The sequence below is a fragment of the Sebastes fasciatus genome, chromosome 13 (genome assembly GCF_043250625.1).
Source record: "Sebastes fasciatus isolate fSebFas1 chromosome 13, fSebFas1.pri, whole genome shotgun sequence".
NCBI classification, from domain to species: domain Eukaryota; kingdom Metazoa; phylum Chordata; class Actinopteri; order Perciformes; family Sebastidae; genus Sebastes; species Sebastes fasciatus.
The window spans coordinates 6,797,754-6,819,500 of record NC_133807.1 but is presented as its reverse complement, the minus strand read 5'-3'; the positions used below and the strand labels follow the sequence as shown (position 1 = coordinate 6,819,500).

At 40.6% G+C, this 21,747-nt stretch overlaps 2 protein-coding genes across 4 annotated transcripts; one reads left to right on the top strand and one right to left on the bottom strand.

Moving 5' to 3' along the window:
* Positions 1-1,465: 1,465 nt before the first annotated feature.
* Positions 1,466-11,981, top strand: naa60 (N-alpha-acetyltransferase 60, NatF catalytic subunit). The gene is made up of 7 exons (XM_074655125.1): positions 1,466-1,699; positions 2,896-3,011; positions 4,454-4,583; positions 6,162-6,258; positions 7,425-7,659; positions 8,859-9,025; positions 9,139-11,981. The coding sequence occupies exons 2-6, from the start codon at positions 2,902-2,904 to the stop codon at positions 9,013-9,015; spliced, it is 729 nt and encodes a 242-aa protein (XP_074511226.1). The 5' UTR covers positions 1,466-1,699; positions 2,896-2,901; the 3' UTR covers positions 9,016-9,025; positions 9,139-11,981.
* Positions 11,982-16,579: 4,598 nt separating this feature from the next.
* Positions 16,580-21,274, bottom strand: prr15la (proline rich 15 like a). 3 transcript variants are annotated; one of them, XR_012596526.1, is made up of 3 exons: positions 20,392-21,274; positions 16,892-17,478; positions 16,580-16,818 (listed from the first exon to the last, which is right to left on the bottom strand). XR_012596526.1 is itself a non-coding variant. In XM_074655124.1 (3 exons), exon 3 carries the CDS (start codon positions 17,447-17,449, stop codon positions 17,087-17,089), a length of 363 nt encoding a protein of 120 aa, XP_074511225.1. In that variant the 5' UTR covers positions 17,450-17,478; positions 20,392-20,978; positions 21,009-21,194; the 3' UTR covers positions 16,892-17,086. The 3 variants fall into 3 exon arrangements, 1 of the variants encoding a protein (XP_074511225.1); XR_012596527.1 differs by having other exon boundaries at positions 16,580-16,828; positions 20,392-21,273; XM_074655124.1 differs by lacking the exon at positions 16,580-16,818 and having other exon boundaries at positions 20,392-20,978; positions 21,009-21,194.
* Between the last annotated feature and the right edge of the window lie 473 nt (positions 21,275-21,747).

The window sequence follows — 21,747 nt, the reverse complement described above, 5'->3', positions numbered from 1 at the left end:
ATTATTATTATTATTATTATTATTATTATTATTATTATTATTATATTTTACAGTATAAAAATAATATTTAAAAAAATATATATAAAGATGAATACAAATATTATAATACTTTATTATTATTAATATTATTAATATTATTATTTTTATTATTATTATTATTATTATATTTTACAGTTTAAAATAACATAAAATAAATGATATACAAAGATGAATACAAATATAATTAAAGCTGCGAGCAGCGATGAACGGGCCCTCGCCCCTCCTGGCGCATCGGGGGTATTGGCGGGACGCCGACTGACGCGGCCGGGCACGGTGAAACCGAAACTCTGACGAGCGCCATGACCTCTGCCACCAAACTCTAAGACAAACGGTTCACAAGTTATGAAAGGGGGCGTGGCTAATGTGTAGGGGGCGGGGATAACAATACCAACTTAACAGGCACTCTCTGCTGAGTGATATGACACCTCCCACAAGAGTCTACGCCAAACGGTTCATGATTTATGAAAGGGGGCGGGGCTAATGTGTAGGGGGCGGGCATAACCTTAACCAATGGAACAGGAACTCTGCTGAGTGATATGACACTTCCCACAAGACTCTACGACAAACGGTTCATGAGTTATGGAAGGGGGCGGGGCTTATGTGTAGGGGGCGGGGATAACATTAACCAATGAAACAGGAACTCTCTGCTGAGTGATATGACACCTCCCACAAGACTCTACGACAAACGGTTCATGAGTTATGAAAGGGGGCGTGGCTAATGTCTTGGGGCGGGGCTAAGAGTGTATTTTTGCATGTACATGTCATCAGGACTGGACCTTCATCATGCCTGAGAACTGTGGGGCAGATCGGACTGTGTACAGTTGAGTTACAACAACTTCCTGTTTCATGGCGAAGGGCTCAAAATGGCCGCGACGCCACGGTCAGCTCGTTCAGTGAAAACTCTCCATTTTGATAACTTTTCATCCTCAAGGTCTTAAGATGGTCCTGACCAAATTTCAAGTCGATCTGATTAAATCTGTAGGAGTTCGTTAAAGTACACGACATATAAAACGCAAAAAATGGGCGAAAATCGCATATTAAATTCAAGATGGCTGACTTCCTGTTGAGTTTTGGGCATACCTCCCAGAGGCTTTTTTGTTTGTCTCCACATGTTACATCTGTCTGCCAAATTTCGTTTTCAACTCTCTAGGGGGCGCTAGCGAGCCATTTTGCAACAGTCAAGCCCGAGACCCTTAAAATATCAAATTTTTCACCGCGTCTGATAAGTGTGCCAAGTTTAACAACTTTTGGGCTATGCTAAGGTCGTCGAAAAGGCGATTCATTTCGGAGAAGAAGAAGAAAGAGCATAATAATAAACACTATAGTTTCAATAGGGCCTTCGCTGGTCCGACGGCGTCGGTGCTCGGGCCCTAATAATATAAAGTAACATAAAATATACCAGGAAACGCGTCATAGTGACGTCACTGGCGGAGCGGCCACAAACAGGAAGTAAACATCCAGCTGTTATCTAAGCAGGCAGAGCTCCGGCTAGCTAGCTCAGCAGCCTGTGTTGCATCGGCTCAGTAATGACACGGCTTTGAGAGTCGGGAATAAACTGGCGTGTTGTCATGCTGTGTCCGGAGTAGCAGCTGTATCGATAGATACCCAGAGGAATATATAATTGTCCTCGACTTTCCTCCGGTCCCAGTGTTGAAACAAGGTACGTTAGCTTAGCAACAGCTAGCGAGCTAGCGGCGCTAGCTGAGGTTAGCTTAGCTGATGATTAGCAGGCAGGTGCTGTACCTGTAAGAGCCTGCTATACCAGGGCACTGCGTGTTCCTCTGTTGTATTGTGACTGTGTGTGTAATGTGTATAAGGTGTAAGCAGTGGCAGGGTCACCACACGAGAATACAAGCAGACCTGTCTGTTACATGACTTGGATGGATCATTTAGTGGCTCATGTTGTTTTTGTGTAAAATGGGTAATGTAGTCAGAAATAATGAAGTGAAGCTTGTTGTTGTGGATTGTCAGTTTGTAAAGCAAGACAGCCTTATTGTAACATATTTAACTAAAATAAAATAATCTTTTGAGTCTGGATCACAAGACATGGACACATCTCTACAGACCTATATCTGTTCTCAGTATGCTTTCTGTAGGTTTTAACCCTCTGAGACCGACAATAGACCCTTTTTTGTCTCATATACATAGGAAAGCCATCCATCCTCTGAATGCTCGGGGTCTCTAGTTTGTGGCTGTAAAGTTTCATGAGGCTGTGATTATCCTAGAGGTCACCACAGGTCATTTTATACAGTGAGGTCAACTTTCAAAAAATTGTCTCACTACATTGAAGTGACAACTATGGGGACTAACATCATCACACATGAAAACAAATGGGCTCATTGGATCCACAAGAGTCTCAGCTTTACAGTGATACCCAATTTATGTAATTCAAGACTGTTTAGGGACCCCAGTATGCAGAAATATTCAAACACACTATTTTAGAATAGGCAAAAATAACACATTTGGAGATGGAGACAGACAGACAGAAGAACATATCAGCCTGCTGTGCTGTGCCGTGCCAGGCCCCTTTGAATGCCTATGAATATTTCCCACCGAAGCTTCGGGACAGCACTAGTTTTTGCCCTAATCTGCATATGATTATCATAAAGTGGGCATGGGACACTGACCCGCAATGATTTAAAAGAGTCTAAGTGTAAGAAGTTACAAACTACCTTTAATTCTTGAAGGAAACTTTTTTCTCTCATGCCTCCACGGTGAACATAGAATCAAAAAACAGAGAAATGTCTTGATGAATTGAAGTCAATGGGGTCATGTTTAACAACAGCAAAACTATATCAAAACATCTGTTTACAAACTGTCACTTTACCTATCTGTGTTCTCTCTTGGTACCTGCAGGTGTGAATGAGTGACGTGGTGCCTCCCACAGCGCTCAGTGAAGTCCAGCTCCGCTTCCTCTGCCACGATGACATAGAGAATGTCAAGCTGCTCTGTGGTGATTGGTTCCCAATCGAGTAAGTATCACATTTATACTGTTAAACTGTGTTCAGACCAAGAGCAAAGAACATTTTTGTCGTGCTTTACTTGCACAAGTTGGACCACCGGTATCATTTGTGTTCATTCGCTTTACTTGCTTTAGATGCGCTGGAGAGGAGGAGCTTGTCTTCATAAATACCAACAACTTTTCTTTCCTCCATTTCCGTCATCATCCATGGAAGAAGTAAACCGCTGTTGCTGCTTTGTACATGTTGTGGAAGTCCCAAATATGTCAGAACAAGACAAACGCTGTTGTATCTGTGTTGTAAACAGATCAAAAGTGTGCCAAAATAACAACATAATGATGCCAGATTGTAAAAAGTCTGAATTCATGCCTTGTCAAGTCTGTCCGCAAGACGACAAGTAAACAACTTTTTAATTGCTTGTTTTCTGAATGGAGTTCAGATCGATCAGTGCCAGACTATGCAGACTATGCTCCATCAACACTCAACATAACGTCACCTAGGCTTAAATACGGCAGCGGCGTTGTTGTTTATACCATAGACAGTCTGTGGTGTATACACATACATTTATACACAGAGTTTGGTCCGGTCTCTGTACAAATATGATGTACTATCGTAGATCTGGATGTCCACAGACGGCTACAATATTTTTTTTCCTCCATTTGTGATTCAACTAATGTCAGGGCGTCAGGAGGAGAATCTCAACACTGATAGACTTTCGCGACACAGCGTCACGCGAACTTCTCGCTCAAGTTAAAATATTTCAACTCCCGCAAATACACAAATGACGCACATTTTGCGTGTTTGCGTCACGTCATTCGTGTCACCCGGTGTAAATTTGCGTCTATTAACCCCTTTGCATTGACCTTGTATGTAATTGCTGCACGAAAAGTTTGCTTCTTAAGTCAGAAATTAAGAAAACGAACTTGAACAACTTTCACAATCAGATCATCAGATGTTTTTCAGACGATTTTCTACAAAAGATTAATAACATTTACTATATACTGTATATATACTGTATATAGAGCCTTCTTTTCCTGACTTTAGAGACAAAGTTAGGAACACAAACACATGCAAATTAAACAACATCTTCACTCTTTTAAATCATAATAGTATGTACACTACAAATGAAAATGGGACTCACTTTCCATTTCTCCCAATTCACACAGCTTGCACAACCAGTTTTCCTGCCGAATGCTTTTGAATCTGCCAACCTCCAGAGGAAGAATTAAAGTTATTTCAGCTATGACAAGATATTATTAAACTTTAATAAAAGCTTACTTTATCAGAGTTAGTTAACATTACAGCATATTTTCCATGAGATGTATTTTGCATGCGGCTGCGTGCACTGGACCGTGAAGGTTTGGTACGAATACACAAACCGTTCCAGCCCTAATAAAGAATCCCATTATTTTGCTAACTTTTTGAATGCTAACCCTTCTGACCTCTGACTGCAGGTACCCAGACTCATGGTATCTGGACATCACCTCCAACAAGAAGTTCTTTTCCCTTGCTGCCACCTTCAGAGGAGGCATTGTGGGAATGATTGTAGCCGAGATCAAAGGCCGGACCAAAGTACACAAAGAGGTACGATGTTCAGCGCTGTTACCCAGTCGCTCACACAAAACACAAGGCTCTTGAGGTTGGTCCCTGTAGAGATGATGTCTCTAGCCGTGTTTCCAGTCACATATTTTTATGCTCATTTTGAAGTATTGCATTAAAAGAGCTGTATGGAAACGGCAAATTTTGATAAAAAAGTTTTTTATGCTCACTTGAGCTGGTTTTTGCCTTCGTCAAAAAAGAGTGGCATAGTAAATTCTGACATAGTGAACATTTAACTCACACGACTGATCAGCTGTTCACGCTGTTGGCGTCTTCTTGGATATTCCCATTCCTGTGCAAAAGATTGATTGTCTTCGTCCTCAGACAGCTTGAAACATGGCCAATACTAGCTGACATGAAAGAACAACTAAAACTTGCCCAATTGAAACAAATTCCTGAAGACCTCTCTCCATTTTTCTTTTATAGATCGACTGAGGCGACTTGTTTTGTTTCTGGTTCGCGACTACTTCCTCTACTCTGTTTACTAGTGTATTGGATGGACAATGAAACTGTGAAAGTGCCGTGTCCACTACACACAACACAAACCTATCCAGACAGTGAATGTCTAATGGAATAACGTTAACTACACAATACATAAACTAATTGGACCCCAAATGTGATGCAAATTAACTCGTTAATTAAGTTAGTTAAGTCACTCGTTACGTGACCAACATAAACAATATTTATACATTAGCAAGTGCATATCAGTTACATCACCATCTTCATCGTATCCCAGCTGCTGGGCAATCCCAAGCCACATATTGTCCTTTTATTTGGTTGTTGAGGTGGTAGCGTTTGTCGTACATTATTGGGTGTTGAGAAGGGTAAGGCCCATTGTTATTCCAAAACACCAATAGTCTGAAAAATGTCCCATTGGTCCGAAAAAAGCCCATTTGTCCAACAGTCCTTTACCCCGAAAAACAAACTCCCATTGTTCCAAGGCCCCAAAAATACACGCTCTCCGTGCAACAAACAGAAGCACATGGCTAATTATTATGCAGAATGACGGTGATCAGTTGAAACAAAGGATTTCATTGGTCAAACATATATTTCAGCAGGCGGATATCCGCTGAAGTCGAGGTCCGTCCGAATACCCCCCCCACACGAATGTTCCTCAGTTTTTATAAATCTCCGTGCAAATTTTTCGGACGAAAATCCGTGCTTGGTGTGAAACGGCTTTAAAGCTCATGACTATCACATCTGCTCCTCTCTCTTTAGGCCATAGTTTTTATCAGCTGCTCACTCAGCGGATGGAGCGCCTGGTGTCAAAACTTAATTTCCCTTTGGAAAAAGTATTTGCATTTTGGAATCTGCCTTCCCGGAGGGGCAAAGATAAAGACGAGGGAGCATACAGAGCATGTACAGAGTGACACCAAATGACCAAACTGAAAGATCAATTTAAGTGATGTTTTTAATTAAAATGCTGTATTTATTTCAAAATCGGTTGTGGATGGTAAAATAAAAGAATAATTTCATGTTCATAGAGAGTGCTGTGTCATAATCTGCAATTTTCTCTCTGTCTTTATCTGTGTGTTTCTATATGTGTGTGTGTGTGTGTGTTAGGATGGAGACATCCTGGCCTCCAGTTTCCCTGTGGACACACAGGTAGCCTACATCCTCAGCCTGGGAGTGGTCAAAGAGTTCAGGAAACATGGCATAGGTACCTGTCCCACTAGCTCTCACACACACACACAAACGTGCGTAGTATATGACTTACACTTTCTGAGGATAATTTTATCCATAAAGTTATCCATGTCCATAAATCCGCACAGAAGTTATAGTTAAAAGACACTCCTTACAATGTCATCACCTTTTTAAGTTTTCTTCAGTATCAACGTAATCCACTGATAGTTGTCTGTACATCCACGGGTTCATTGCAAACAGGAACTGCTAATAGCTAATTTGGTATACTTTTGGTAATGGAGCCTATTTGCCAAAATGTAAACAAATATACGCTTAAAAAAACAGGGCTCAAGTTGTACATAGGGCTGTCAATCAATTAAAATATTTAATTGCGATAAATCGCATGATTGTCTATAGTTAATCGTGACTAATTCGCAAATTAATCACACATTTTTTATCTGTTTAAAATGTACCTTAAAGGGAGATTAGTCAGGTATTTAATACTCTTATCAACATGAGTGGCCAGCTATGCTTGTTTCATGTAAATGTATGTATATATTTATTATTGGAAATCAATCAACAACACAAAACGATGACAAATATTGTCCAGAAAACCTCATAAAAAGATATGCTCAAATCATAACAAACTCAAGCCCAACAGGCAACAACAGCTGTCAGTGGGCTGACTTGACTATGAGGTCAGCGGACCCCTTTGAAAATGGCCATACCAGTTTTTCCTCACCAAAATCTGTAATAAGTTTGGAGCATTATTCAGTCTCCTTGGCGACAAGCTAGTATGACATTCACTGTAGCTTTAAGACTGATCCTGCTACCATAAACAGCGCAAGTTGCGTTAATGCGTTAAAGAAATTAACTTTGACAGCCCTAGTGTATTTGTAATCTCTTCTGTTGATGCGTGGACATTAGTTTGGCTCTGTACCATTTGTGATGTGTGATTTTGTGTTTTATTGTATGACCTGTATGTCTTTTGTAAAAGAGATTTTATTTCAACTGTTTTTTATCTGGTTAAAGAGGACCTATTATGCTCATTTTCAGGTGCATACTTGTATTTTGGTTTCTACTAGAACATGTTTACATGCTTTAATGGTCAAAAAATGTTTTATTTTTCTCATAACGGCTGTGCTGCAGCACCTCTTTGCAACCCTCTGTCTGAAACGCTCTGCTCTCCTTTCGACCTTCCAGGCTCCCTACTGCTGGACAGTTTGAAGGAGCACATCTCAACGACAGCCCAGGACCATTGTAAAGCAATCTACCTGCACGTCCTCACCACCAACAACACTGCCATCCACTTCTATGAGAACAGGGACTTCAGGCAGCACCACTACCTGCCCTACTACTACTCCATACGAGGCGTCCTCAAAGATGGATTCACATATGTGCTCTACATCAATGGGGGTCATCCACCCTGGACAATATTATATCCTTTTGTGGAAGCAGAAAGAGAAGACACTTATTTAGTGGACGGATTGTTTTTATTTCACTCTAAAGGCCTTTACACACTGGGGGCGTTTTTTGGTTTAATTCGCACATCAATATATTTTTTGGAACTACTTTTTTTGTCATGAATACTTTTGCACAGAACGTGAAGATTACGTGGCGAAAGAGCGTCGTACTTTTTTTTTCTGAGCTTTTGCACCGCGAATAAAGGCATTAACCGATCAAGTTGTGCAAAACCGGTTGAGATGCGTCTATATTTACAAGGATTGCAAAAGTCTGAAACAAGACGGCAAACTTTATTACTCTTTTCAACCTTGACAAAGGCAGCGCAGACCAGATCCATTCTTTCCGTTCTTACGTTTCACAATAAAAGCTCTCGACATATAATATTCACAGGCGAGTATTTCGTATTTCTGTGTCATTAATTCGTCACGCCTCCAGTGTGTAAAGGCCCAACCCGGTCTCACGGGAAGGCGCATCAATACCATTACATTACACGGAAATTCTGCATGCCATGAGTACGCATTTTAGCGTTTTCACGTCATTTTCGCACGTCATTTTACGTACGTCACGCAAACGTCCGCAGTTGGGTTCAAGCAAGAAAACCACTGACTTTGGTTCAGGGAAGGAAAAACACTTAATTAGGGTAAGAAAACGTCATGGTTAAGTTAAACACGTACGGAAACTACTGCAGAAAACACGTCACAAACGTCAACAAAAAACCCGACATTCGTCACGTGACAACCGTCACTAACGTAACTTACAAAACAAAACACCGGTCAGCAACGGTCTCGAACACGGGTCTCCTAAAAGTCCGGTGTTTGTTGGACCAGCCCACCATAAGTGGTCTTTCTCGCTTTTTATACTACGTCTCTGACTCTTACTGTAGCATTTATACGCAGTTACATTGTAGTCAGTACAGGATACATGGCGTACAAAAGAAACACGGAAATCAAGAAAGGCGTACTTATTGCACGCTAAACGCCTTGTGCATTATCATGGCATTTATACACCTTTTTTGTGGGAATGGGCTGAAAGGCCTTAACACCAGAACTTTACTTGCTCCAATGTAAAGAATTTACAGCATCCTGATTGGAGGATGCACTGATTTTTGTATGTTCATATCAAGTAGATAAACTAAATATAAATGTTCACATTGTCCTTAACTTCCTGTCCCACTGACTATATCCACCACATCGGTTCAACCCTGGCCAGCCTGAGCCCCTGCTCCATCCCTCAGAGGCTGTACCGGCAGGCCCAGTCCCTGCTGCGCTCCCTGCTGCCCTGGTCCAACATCGCCTCCAAGACCGGCATACAGTACAGCAGAACAATGTGACACCAACGTGGTGGGTGGGAGAGTTGTGGTGACGGGAGCATATTTTAGTTGACTCTATCTGTCTATTAATGGATGTCTGATTTTCTCTTTGTCTCCTTTCTGTTTTTTTTTTTTTTTTTTCAGGAGTGCAACTGTTTCTCATCAGTCTTCCCCCTGTACACACCAAGATGTACACGCACACTCACATTCTCAATCCCGTACGGCGTTCCACACCCCGCGTTCGACACAGGTATCAGGTTCAACCTGCGTTTTGACCGTTCGCGCACTAGAACGATATTCCCGTTTGTCACTGTTCACACAAAGATCCGGGTTTGCAGCCGTGGTTCTGCGCCCGCTGCTTAACAGGGTTGTCGCATTGCAACGTCATCACAACTGCAATGTTGGATTTTAACACCGACAGACTGTGTGATTTGCTAAAACCATAGGACTTCTTTTAATCGTTCAGTTACTGTACTGTCCCCGTATATACTACACTATCCCATAGTTACTACAGTAACCTGTGTTTACCCAGTCATACCAAAGCCGAGCAGTGTCTGACCCGCTTTCCACCCAGGCGGCAGAGCAAAGCGGAGGTTCAGATAAACCGTGGTGACCCGGGCACACAGACGGCAAACATGGATCGTAGTTTTGGTGTGGAAACGGTGTAACACACACGCACTGGGAGCCCTACAGAGACTGCCTATCTTCCTGTCTCCTCTCATCCTGTCCACCACTGTCACAGAGACTATGTATACTGTTTGTATATTATATATACTAAGCTAATATATGAATTTCTCTCAATATGTATGTCTATTCTATGCTGTCGGTAGTTGAAAGATAACCCATCCTGTCCCCTTTTCGAGTGTAGAATGAATCATGAGTCAATTCCACTTTGTAAAATAGAGACTCGAGGACAAGTTAAATTGAATTCTGTGAATCTAGTTTGTTAATAGGGTAGAATAAAGCTAATTATACACAGGAGACTTTGAGACACAATGTAGATGGGTGATATAATTAATAGCAACTGGAGTTTTCAAAAAAGGATTCGTGATATTGTCGGGAGTTGCTGTGTGCAATACTTTATACTGGGAACTGTGACATCAGTACAGAAACCTTTACTGCAATTAAGGCTGTCAATCAATTAAAATATTTAATCGCATGATTGTCCATAGTTAATCGCGATTAATCACAATTTTTTTTTATCTGTTCATAATGTACCTTTTATAGGGAGATTTATCGCTTATCAACATGGGAGTGGGCAAATATGCTGCTTTAAGCAAATATAGGTATATATTTATTATTGGAAATCAATTAACAACACAAAACAATTACAAATATTATCCAGAAACCTTCCCAGGTACTGCATTTAGAATAAATAAATATGTTCAAATCATAACATGGCAAACTGCAGCCCAACAGGCAACAACAGCTGTCAGTGTGTCAGTGTACTGACTTGACTTTGACTTGCCCCAAACTGCATGTGATTATCATAAAGTGGGCATGTCTGTAACGGGGAGACTCGTGGGTACCCAGAGAACCCATTTTCATTCACATATCTGGAGGTCAGAGGTCAAGGGACCCTTTTGAAAATGGCCATAACAGTTTTTCCTCGCCAAAATTTAGCGTAAGTTTGGAGTTATTTAGCCTCCTTAGCGACAAGCCAGTATGACATTGTCGGTACAAATGAATTCCTTAGGCTTCCTTCCTTCCTTCCTTCCTTCCTCTAGTTTCATATGATGCCAGTTTATTCACTCTAGTTTTAAAACTGAGCCCGCTACAACCTAAAAGTCACAAGTTACTTTAATGCTTTAAAGAAATTAGTGGCGTTAAAACAAATTTGCGTTAACACGACAGCCCTAACTGCAACACAACGTTTACAGACACCTCACACACTATGCAGTTCTCTGAAAGTCTTAAATAAAAATATGATCAAAACTCTAAAGCTATGTTCACACTAAGAGCGACAAAAGCAACAATGGCCAGCTACATTGTCGTTTAACAGCACTGGGAGCTAACTAACGGCATTAATTTAGACGGAATGGAACGGGGTGAAACAAAAACATATCAAATTTTTTAGGTTGACTCTTCACCGTGTCATTGGAGCGCTGAAAAAAATGGAGACCAGCTCAGCTTTATTTGTAGCGCGTCATGCAGCGACAAGTGACGAGCGTCAGCTGTAGTTTCATGTCACCGGCTTCCATTGAAAATTGCTCGTGGCCTGTTGCTGTGTCGCTCAAAGTGTGAACAAATCATAAGCCTTTCTACATTGTTTCCAAATGTTGCCCGTGTATAACTCATACAAGAGTAAGGGAGTTGCTCGGGTTCTTATTTTCGAGGTTTTAAATTGCTGCAGCCCCACCTGTCTTCTCTATGGCTGTAAAACTGCTGCTAACGTAGAGAAAAATGTCCAGATTTTAAAATATGGCCAAGATTTGATTTTTTAATATGGGCATGTAGAGATGAAAACTGAAGTAATGCTCCCAAACACACACGTCATGCACCTTGTGTGCCTGCGTGCATGCAGGTGTGTATGTCTGTGTGTGCACACAGGGTCCCAAATTAGCAGCCAGCAAGTGCCAAATGTTGGTCTGATCTATCCGTGGGAGTCAAATGAGTAAAGTTCACCCAACATGTTGACTGGTAACTTTGTCAATGAGTAACAGTGTAGTTGTTGCATTCTGTTGCACCTGATCCAATGTATCAGTCAGTGAGCAAATAGATTTTATACAGGACATAGCACTGAAAAGGGGTAACTGTATGAAAAATGTGCATTCATTGTTAAATGAGTGAACCAGCCCTGGGCAGGTAACTCAAAGGTAAATTTCAGACATTGTGTATGCAATAAATTACTTTCATTTGACTGACTGCAAAGACTGAGTCAGTGTGACCGCCCCTGCTGTATGACTATTCTACCATTGTTATAACATTTTCATTGTGTTTGTCATATTACGTTGTCATAAACCTGAGCCTTGATTTCATTCACACGATGCCATTGTTTCGGCTGTTTGTCTTAAAGGGGCACTCCAGTGATTTAATATTGCATTGGGGGGACTTGAGGGAGACCGATTTAAAAAGAGAATAGCACGGCAGCAGAGATGTCCTGCCTTTTGGCTCCTACACTTCCCATAATGCAATGTGATATCATCTTTTGTTAGACCCACCCTGACTTGTCAATGCCTTTCAGAGTCCCGGCGTCAGGGCTTTCTCTTAAAAAAGTGTGTCCAACTGCCAAGAGATAACCCCATAGAAACACAATAGGAGTTGAACGGACATTGAACTGTTTTCCGTGATCATTTGACTAGTACAAAAGAAAATGACGATTGATATTCGTTGTTATGGTGACAACACACGTAAGTGGCACTGGGGCTGTAAAATGTGGTCACAGCTCGCCGGTAGCTTGGCCAGTGGCCTGCTTTTTGCCTCGTTTTCTGTTACCAGTCTAGTATTAAAGCATAGCGGAATTAAAAGTGTGCACTCGGAGAGTGCAGACCTCCGCCAAGGCAGGTTTCATATACGTCGTTGGTGGCGATCCGGATCCCCAATTTCATCCATCGCGGACTTTTGGAGTAATCCTCCAAACGGACAAACCAACCAACAAACCAACGCCAGTGAAAACATAACCTCCTTCCTAGGCCTTCGGCCTTGGTGGAGGTAATTAGCAAGCTAGCTAACTAGCCAGCTATCCGCTAGTTAGCTAGCTAGCTAATTCCACCATGCTTTAATGCTACACTGTTTACAGAAAGTGAGCAAAGTTGTCACAGCGGAGGAAAGCAATGTGCTTTCCTCCGCTGTGACAAGAGTGTGTGGATGAAGCATTAAGTTGTTCACTTTTACTCATTTACTCTGGTTCTCTATGCTTTGTAACGTTACTACTCCACTGCTCGTTTTAGTCGCGAATGCAAAACCTCACCTCGGAGAGTCCGCGACTTGCATTAAGTGGGATTAATTAATACGGAAGTTAGCCCGCTACAACAGTCGCAATGGCATATAAAAATGGCCGCCGCTCTGACCATCCTGCTACATTGATTTGAATGGGAATGTCTGTTCTACTACTATGCTATTTCTATGGATAACACTGCCGTCACATTCGGGGTTATGTTTTCATAATTTGGAAAGCTCCCACAGTCACAGAAGACATTATACAACTGATGTTGATGTATAAAACTGGTGGACTGCCCCTTTAAATCGATTGTAAAAAGCTTCCATTGTGTCCTTATCACAAAACATCTGTTGCCACACAGGCACAATAGCAGCATTAGCATCCTGCCAAAACAATGCATCTCAAGAACCTCGGCACTTTCTCATTAAGCCTCATTCATTTTTAATATAGAGTGCTTATGAAGTGGCTTTATTTGGTCCAGGACCATGGAGGTTTTTCTGCACATGATATTGTTTCAATAATGGGCAGGTTTTGTGTTCAAATTCCACAGTGAGTTTCAGTTTCTGTACACTACCTGTTTGTCTAGATTCTCAACACTGTACATTTTGTTAACCGGTGATCTTGGCAGATGCCTGAAGAGGAATGTGTTTGTGGCTGAAAGATCATTCAGAAGGACTCGTTTCTCACAAACCGTTGAGCCATATATCATAAACTGTACAACAGCAGTCAGCTTACAGTGTTAAACCGCCCTGGAGGGACGAAAGACACCGCCGGATTAAGGCTTCAGTTTGAAATATTGGATACCACAAAGAGGCAAATTCACTTCTAAAAGTTATCTAAAACACAAAAATAAAATGAAAGCTGCAAGCAGCGTCGAACAATGTGTGTCCAAGTATATGTAATGTGTAATCTTACATCATTTCACCTAACAGTATCACAGGTTTTCATTGTGATGTTTTCATTACTGATAGCTGGTATACTTAACACTGACACAAGTCTAAAATACAATTACAAGAACAAATCATTTACTTTTAAATCAGCCATATTTTATTTATATAAAATTTAATTTACAAAAAAATATTCATAGCCTACAAATATTCCAAGTTTTGGATCATTGAAGCTGAAATGATTACAGCAACCGTGGGAGCACTTTAGCACTGGAGAAGAACCGAGTATCAACATGTCTACATTCGTTTCACCCAGAATCTAAACTGGTAGCCTGTACTGGTAACTGGTATTAAAGGGACTGTCTGCAGTTTATCTATTGATTGGATGTTAAGTATAATCCAGATGCTGTAAAAGAGATTTATTTATATCCAGAAAACAAGTTACTTTCACACAAAACCAGACTAGAGGAGTGTTTGAATGAACACTTTACATGTGTTGAATATGAGGTGTCTGGGTAGTGCAATGCTGACCTCTGCTGGGTTTTACCGGTGACAACATGTGCAGAGGACGGCTGGTTGATGTGGTTGTATTCTAGATATAGATACTGTACTGCTGATATGCTGATTTCAGCCAAACCGGGCTAAACGTTAATTTTCAATAAACACTCATTGATAGCTTTACTAGATGTTGATTACAATGCAAGATATGGACTTTGCCTTGATTTAAAAAAAGGTAAACCATTTTATAATAAATTATTACAGCTAACACGATGAGGTGAACTTATTTTGAAAGGCATAATGAAATATCAATATTCCCCCCAGACAAAGTGTTTCAGTAGGTTTTTATAAAATTAAAAAGCTGTTGCAAAAGTAATTTTAAGACTTAGATACATGATGCATAAACCTGCCATGTGGTCTTGGTGTAAAAATGAGCTGCTAGGTCCCCCGTAAGCTGGCATTCCTCCGTTTCATGGTGCAGTGTGGACAGTTTTTCTGCTACAGGTGTGCTGTATGGCAATATGGGTCAGTGCACACTTTAACTGACTACTTGTGGATTGAAGTGACTACTGAGGTGAACTATACTGCTGGCGAGCTCACTGCTAACACCAGCCTGATCTCATAGAAATACGTGAACAATGTAACAAACACAGGCCTAGGTCTTTTAACCGAAACCAACAGAATTTCTGCCTTAACAAAGTCGTTTTTTTGCCTAAAAACCTAAATTGTTTCCGGGTAGGAACCACGTAATTTTAACACATTACTTGTCACCAAGTGCTGTTAAGGGGTTGTGGTTATTTCATGTATTTCTGTGAGATCACGTTGGCTGACACGCTAGACAGCCGGTAGGCCTATACATGCAAGTCCTGGTCAGTCACAACAGCTCCCGAGCTTCTTTCTAGTTTTTACAGTGTGTACAAGGCCGTTTTCTCTCCCCTGACATTGTGTACTTGAGATTGTTCATCATTTTATCCAATAAAGAGTTTTATTGAAGAGGGGGAAAGCTTGTTAGTCAACTTGATCGCTAATAGGACAGTGAGTTCACACAGTTTATCTAAACAGAATATTTGCCATGTACTCCTGTCTCATAACTGTCTGCAAACGTTTGTGGAGCAGATCACACTACGACAGAGGAGGTTAAATAAAGGTTATATATATATATATATATATGCAGCCATCAATGTTTTTAGTCTAAGTTTACTGTCAGTACTCACCTTACGGGTTATAAAAGCAGGAAAGAAGTGCCCCTGGGACCAAAGCGCAATACATAAAAACAGGGAACTAAAGCAAAACAATTAAAACAAGCATAGGACAATAGATCATAAAAACAGTAAATTATGATAATAATACCTTTCCTGCTTTGATAAGTCAAAATGTCTGCCGTGAAATTGGTCTATTTGTATGTCACTGTCATGTGAAAACTTCATCGTGAGATGTAATCATTTCAAATGTGAGCACGCCTTTTAAAGAACTTTCCATTGTGTTGGAGTTGCAGGAGAAATTTCAGATATTGCAAAATCTCAGCAGATAAAAGGAAAAAAAATATATCTTTAGTGTAATTTGGGTGATCTGACCTGAAGAAATAAATCTAGTAACTACTACTTTTAACTATATATAAGCAATTTGTGAGAGTGCTTCTCTTTAGAAGCTGGTAAAGTGCTTGTCCAATAATGATTTAATGACACGCAACAAAATTACTTTTCCTCACATCAGCTTTATCACAAGTTTACAATGATTGTAAAAATCACACATTTACCACAAATATCATCAATTAACCCTCCAGAGATGGTTAAAGGTATGTGTTAACAACATTTATTACACGGCTTTGTTGAATACTTGATTCTGATTGGTCAATCATGGCATTCTATGGTCTGTTATTTCTTTATAACAGACCGTTGCTATGTATAACAGACCGTTGCTATGTATAACAGACAGTTGCTATGTATAACGGACCGTTGCTATGTATAACGGACCGTTGCTATGTATAACGGACCATTGCTATGTATAACGGACCGTTGCTATGTATAATGGACCGTTGCTATGTATAACAGACCGTTGCTATGTATAACAGATCGTTACTATGTATAACAGACCGTTGCTATTTATAACAGACCGTTGCTATGTGCACAGCTCTGATGTCGGACTCTTGAGGACCAATTTTGTGTCAAATTATTGATTTCTTCAGTAAGTAGCCGTGTAATAAGCGGGATAATGTACAGCTAGCTGGTCATTGTTGTGAAAGAATCACCTTCAGGGCCATGAGAGACCCCGTCCAGAGGGAGACACCCTGTCAAGAGAGGTTATCATGTCATTTGGACTTCCAAAGGTCCAGTCACAGTGGCTATCCTACACAGCCAGTCTATTAGTTAGATCCAGTAACGGAAAGGTCACATGTTTGATTCTGGTGCATCTAAACAATACAGTGGACTAGATGAGAGTTGAAGATCTTGTACTGGAAAGGTTGTAGGATCAATCACCATTGTTCTATTATCAAGTGGATGAAGCTGCAATCACCACAGCTGACACCAGTGCTTGAAGATGCACTTCCTCTAGAGGCCACTGGATGTTTCTTGTGTTGAAGTGAATGGGAAAACCTCAAACTTCTCTATAGAATAGAATATAAACAAGGCACATGTTTTTCCCGGAAGTTAAAGTCTAAATTTCACTTGTTCTGATGACTAGTGGTCATTTTGAAAATTGCTGTCCTCCTAAGAAGATATTAAGGCTCCGAGTTTTCCCAAATTTAGGCTGCATCAACTGATGTTCCCAGACGCCACATTTTAAACTCCTCTTATGAATGCATCACTATTTATTTTGATGTGTCCTGTCACTTCCCAGCCCTCTGGTTCTCGTCTCTCGCAGGGTCACCTCCTGGAAACATCTCCGGGTTCTCCGACAGAGTGGCTCGCACTTTCTTCTTCTCCTTAAACCTCCCAGAGTGAGACACCTTGACGTGGCGCCCCTTGCTGGCCGTTGTTTTATCCATGATCCTCTCCAGTCGGGCGTCCAGGTGAGAGCCGTGCACCACGTCCTCTGGGTGGGCGGCGGCTCCGGTGGCTGTGCCGGACCCGTGCTGGCCAGTGGCGGCATTGGAAACAAACTCTGCGGGGATTTCATACAGAACCTTGGGCTGGGATTTTTTTCTCCTCAGGAAAGTGAGCTTCCACCAGCCTGGAGACGGCTCTGCCATGATGGATGAATGGTGGGATGAAGGGAGGGCTGAGGAGAGGGGGGAAAAGGGATAAAAAGAAGGTTAAGATAAAAAAAAATAATTAGGCTGGGTAAGAGAAAACATATTAAGAACACTTAAAAAATAATAATCTGCAACACACAAACACTGCTTGTATGCAGGTGCACATATCTCTCTCTTTATATGAGTATGTAGGTGTTTCTATGTGTTTGTTATAATATGTGTGTGCGTGTGTCCGAGTCCTATCCACCCATGACACACACTGTTAATATTTCAGTGTAATTCAATAGCCTCCATATGCTGAGGATGCACACATGCTCAGGTTACAGTGTGTGTGTGTCAGTGTGTCACATCAGAGAGTGTGCATGTGTTAGAGAGAAAGAGAAACATGTATACTGTAGGATGTCAGGCTAATGGATATGTGATAGTGTGGATATGTACAGTATGTATGTATGTATTATTAGGGCTGTCAAAGTTAACACGATAATAATGCATTAACGCAATTTTGTTTTAACGCCACTAATTTTGCAACTTGTGATCTTTAGGTTGTTGTAGCGACTCAGTTTTAAAGCTAGAGAGAAGATACTGGCATCATATGAAACAAGACAACCTAATGAATCCATTGGTACCAACCATGTCATACTGGCTTGTGATGAAGGAGGTTAAATAACGCTCCAAACTTACACTACATTTTGGCGATGAGAAACTATCCTGGCCATTTTCAAAGGGGTCTCTTGAGCTCTGACCTCTAGATATGTGATTGAAAATGGGTTCTATGGGTACCCACGAGTCTCCCCTTTACAGACATGCCCACTTTATGATAATCACATGCAGTTTGGGGCAAGTCATAGTCAAGTCAGCACACTGACACACTGACAGCTGTTGTTGCCTGTTGGGCTGCAGTTTGCCATGTTATGATTTGAGCATATTGTTTTATGCTAAATGCAGTACCTGTGAGGGTTTCTGGACAATATTTGTCATTGTTTTGTGTTGTTAATTGATTTCCAATAATAAATATATACCTACATTTGCATAAAGCAGAATATTTGTCCACTACCATGTTGATAAGTGTATTAAATACTTGACAAATCTCCCTTTAAAGTCCATTTTGAACAGATAAAAAATGTGCGATTATTTTGTGATTAATCGTGATTAAATATTTCAATCAATTGACAGCACTAATTGGAACAAATGGGTTGAGATCAAACCATGAAAAACAACCACAGACCAAAAAGCATGTGCTTAAGGGTGTCCACATACTTTATAGTATACCATACCATATTGTGTGTAAGTCCCAACATGAATGTTTGTTGACTATGAGGCCATTACATGATAAGTAACCAACAATACGTTTAACAGAGAAAGGGAAAGAAATAAAAATAATGAAGAAATGATCCACCAACGCTAAGATGAGACCTCTGGCAGAGATCAACGTGGTTAACAGTTTCATTATTTCATTAACTGTCCCAGCTGGTATGCAATCTGACTGCAGGTCAGCTCCTGATTGCCTTCTGGCCCCGGGGCAAGTTTTCATTGCAGCTGAGTAAACAGAAACTAACCCATATTGTTTTATTGTTTCTTTTCTTCTCGCTCTCTCTCTCTTTCTCTATTTCATGAAGACGTGATACGCTCAGCTAGCTGATTGTTGTTTGCCTCCCTTTGTCCCTTTTGATGTAGATTCTATACAACTTTGAAGTGACGGCGAGTATCGACTTCCAAGCCGCTCTGTGTTTGACTGCCTTTCAGTGGGAGGGAGTGGGAGGGAGCACCCATTCTGTTGCTTGTGGTGCAAAAAACAAACTAAATATAATTTTTTTAAGTTTCAGTGTTCCTTTTGTGGTGTTATGTAGGCGTAACGGATCTGCAGTCATGATGGCTACATGCTGTAATATCTTTGTTGTACATACTATACTATGACTTTTTACGACATACTATAGTATGACTTTTTTCCAACAGAATATACCATGACTTTTTTTTTGCCATAATATACAATGACTTGTTTTTCGACATACTATAATATGACTTTTTAATGATTTTTTTCGACATTCAACAATAAGACTTTTTTTGACATACTATACAATGACTTTTTTTATGGCCTACAAATAGTTGGTGCAACACAGCTAATAAGCTACAATAGCTTCCTCCATCAGAGGTCAGTAATGCCGAGACAGCTTGCAAACAGCAAAAATTTGCTAGTCAGAGTTCACGTTGAACTTCACGCAAAGAAATTATGAAAATTGTAGCGATGTCTGAGGAGCTAGAGTGAAGATACTGGCATCATATGAAACTACACAACCTAAGGAATCCATTGGTACCAACTATGTCATAGTAGCTTGTCGCGAATGACGCTAAATAACGCTCCAAAGTTGCGCTAAATTCTGGTGAGGAAAAACTGGCATGGCCATTTTCAAAGGGGTCCCTTGATCTCTGACCTCAAGATATGTGAATGAAAATGGGTTCTATGGGTACCCACGAGTCTCCCCTTTACAGACATGCCCACTTTATGATAATCACATGCAGTTTGGGGCGAATCATAGTCAAGTCAGCACACTGACACACTGACAGCTGTTGTTGCCTGTTGGGCTGCAGTTTGCATGTTATGATTTGAGCATATTTTTTTATGTTAAATGCAGTACCTGTGAGGGTATTAAATACTTGACAAATCTCCCTTCATGGTACATTTTTAATGAAAAAAACGTATGATTAGTCGTGATTTACTATGGACAATCATGCGATTAATTGAGATTATATATATATTTATATATATTTTGCATGAAATCTTATTCTGAGAAGAAACTAGTCAGCCGTCAGATAAACTAAGCAGAATAGACGAATAAAATAGCATAAAATGGAAATACCGTACTTGTATTTAAGAGCAGTACTTCACAAATGCACTTAGTTACTTTCCATCACTGGCTTTGCAATGCAGTCTATAAACTCACCTGTTTGAAAGTTATATTGTCTCTCTCCAGCTGTGGTTGACTTCAGCAGGTTTCAGGATTAGTTTCCAGCCTCTTCACTCCAAACTTGTTTAACTACTGAATTCAGCCTTCTAGCCACAAAACCGCTTTGTGAAACTGCATTCAACTTCCACTGTCCTGCTGAGAGGTCTCTGCTACGGGGCAAGTTAATGATAAGCTGTCTCAGCAGGAAAACGGACACTTAAGTCTCACCTGACGGTTTTTAATTCCCGTTTCTTCTCAGAGGAGAGCCCATAATCCATTCTTCACCCAGAACTACAGTAAAAGCAGAAGTGGAAGTGAAGATACATCTCAGATGAGCAGGTTTGAAGGAGAATCAATGTTAAATTGCTTGGTTTTATTCATCCTGTTGCAGGGGTTAGAAGTCTCTCCTGAAGGTGGCAATAGTAAATCACATAACATCCTACAAAAGAGAGCTAAAAGCTGTTGACAGTCAACACCACAGCATGGTTACCGTCATTTATTCTGGTACTCTCTAGTTTCCTGTCCACATTCACTCCTCCGTCTGTCTTCTCCGAGGTGCTGAGTTACAGGTGCTGTGGTTGGCCCTTCCCACTGATACACACACACACACACACACACACACGCACACACACACACACACACACACACACACACACACACACACACACACACACACACACACAAACCTCACTGTACTTGTGAGGGCTTTGGCTGAACTCACATTATTGACTAACTAATCTTCACCTTAAACCACAACTCCAACCCAGACTTAATCTAATCTAATATAGCCTGTAGCTTGACCGTCATCAAAATGAGTCCTTTGGATTATTTCGACAGTCATGTCAACACATTAACCAGGTGATCTTACTTACTAACCTCAAAGTCAGAGCAAGCATAACTCAAGCATAACAGAGCTCATTATTCATCAATCATTCATCCTATTCTTGGCAAGTTCACACCTTAGTTTGATTTCTTACTGTGTTTCGATTATATAGATAAGATAAAAATATGCCTTCATTGATCCACAGATGGGACATTCAGGTGTCACAGCAGTACAAAGACAGAATAAGTACAAATAAATAGAGAAATTAAAATAAGAATATAAGCATAAATGAAAATAAATAAGAGGAATATACTGGTAAAAGAGTAGAAACTATACAAAACTATACAAGAATGAACAAGAGCAATTAAAGACAAACTTACAAGGTAGTGACAAGTTAAAGTGACAAGTTACAAGATAAAGTGACACGGTATGATTAATAGCAGCAAGTCTATATGTAAACAGTGTACACCAGAATAATACATACTGTGATTAAGTAATGCTACTGGAACCGATCCCAGCTGACATTGGGT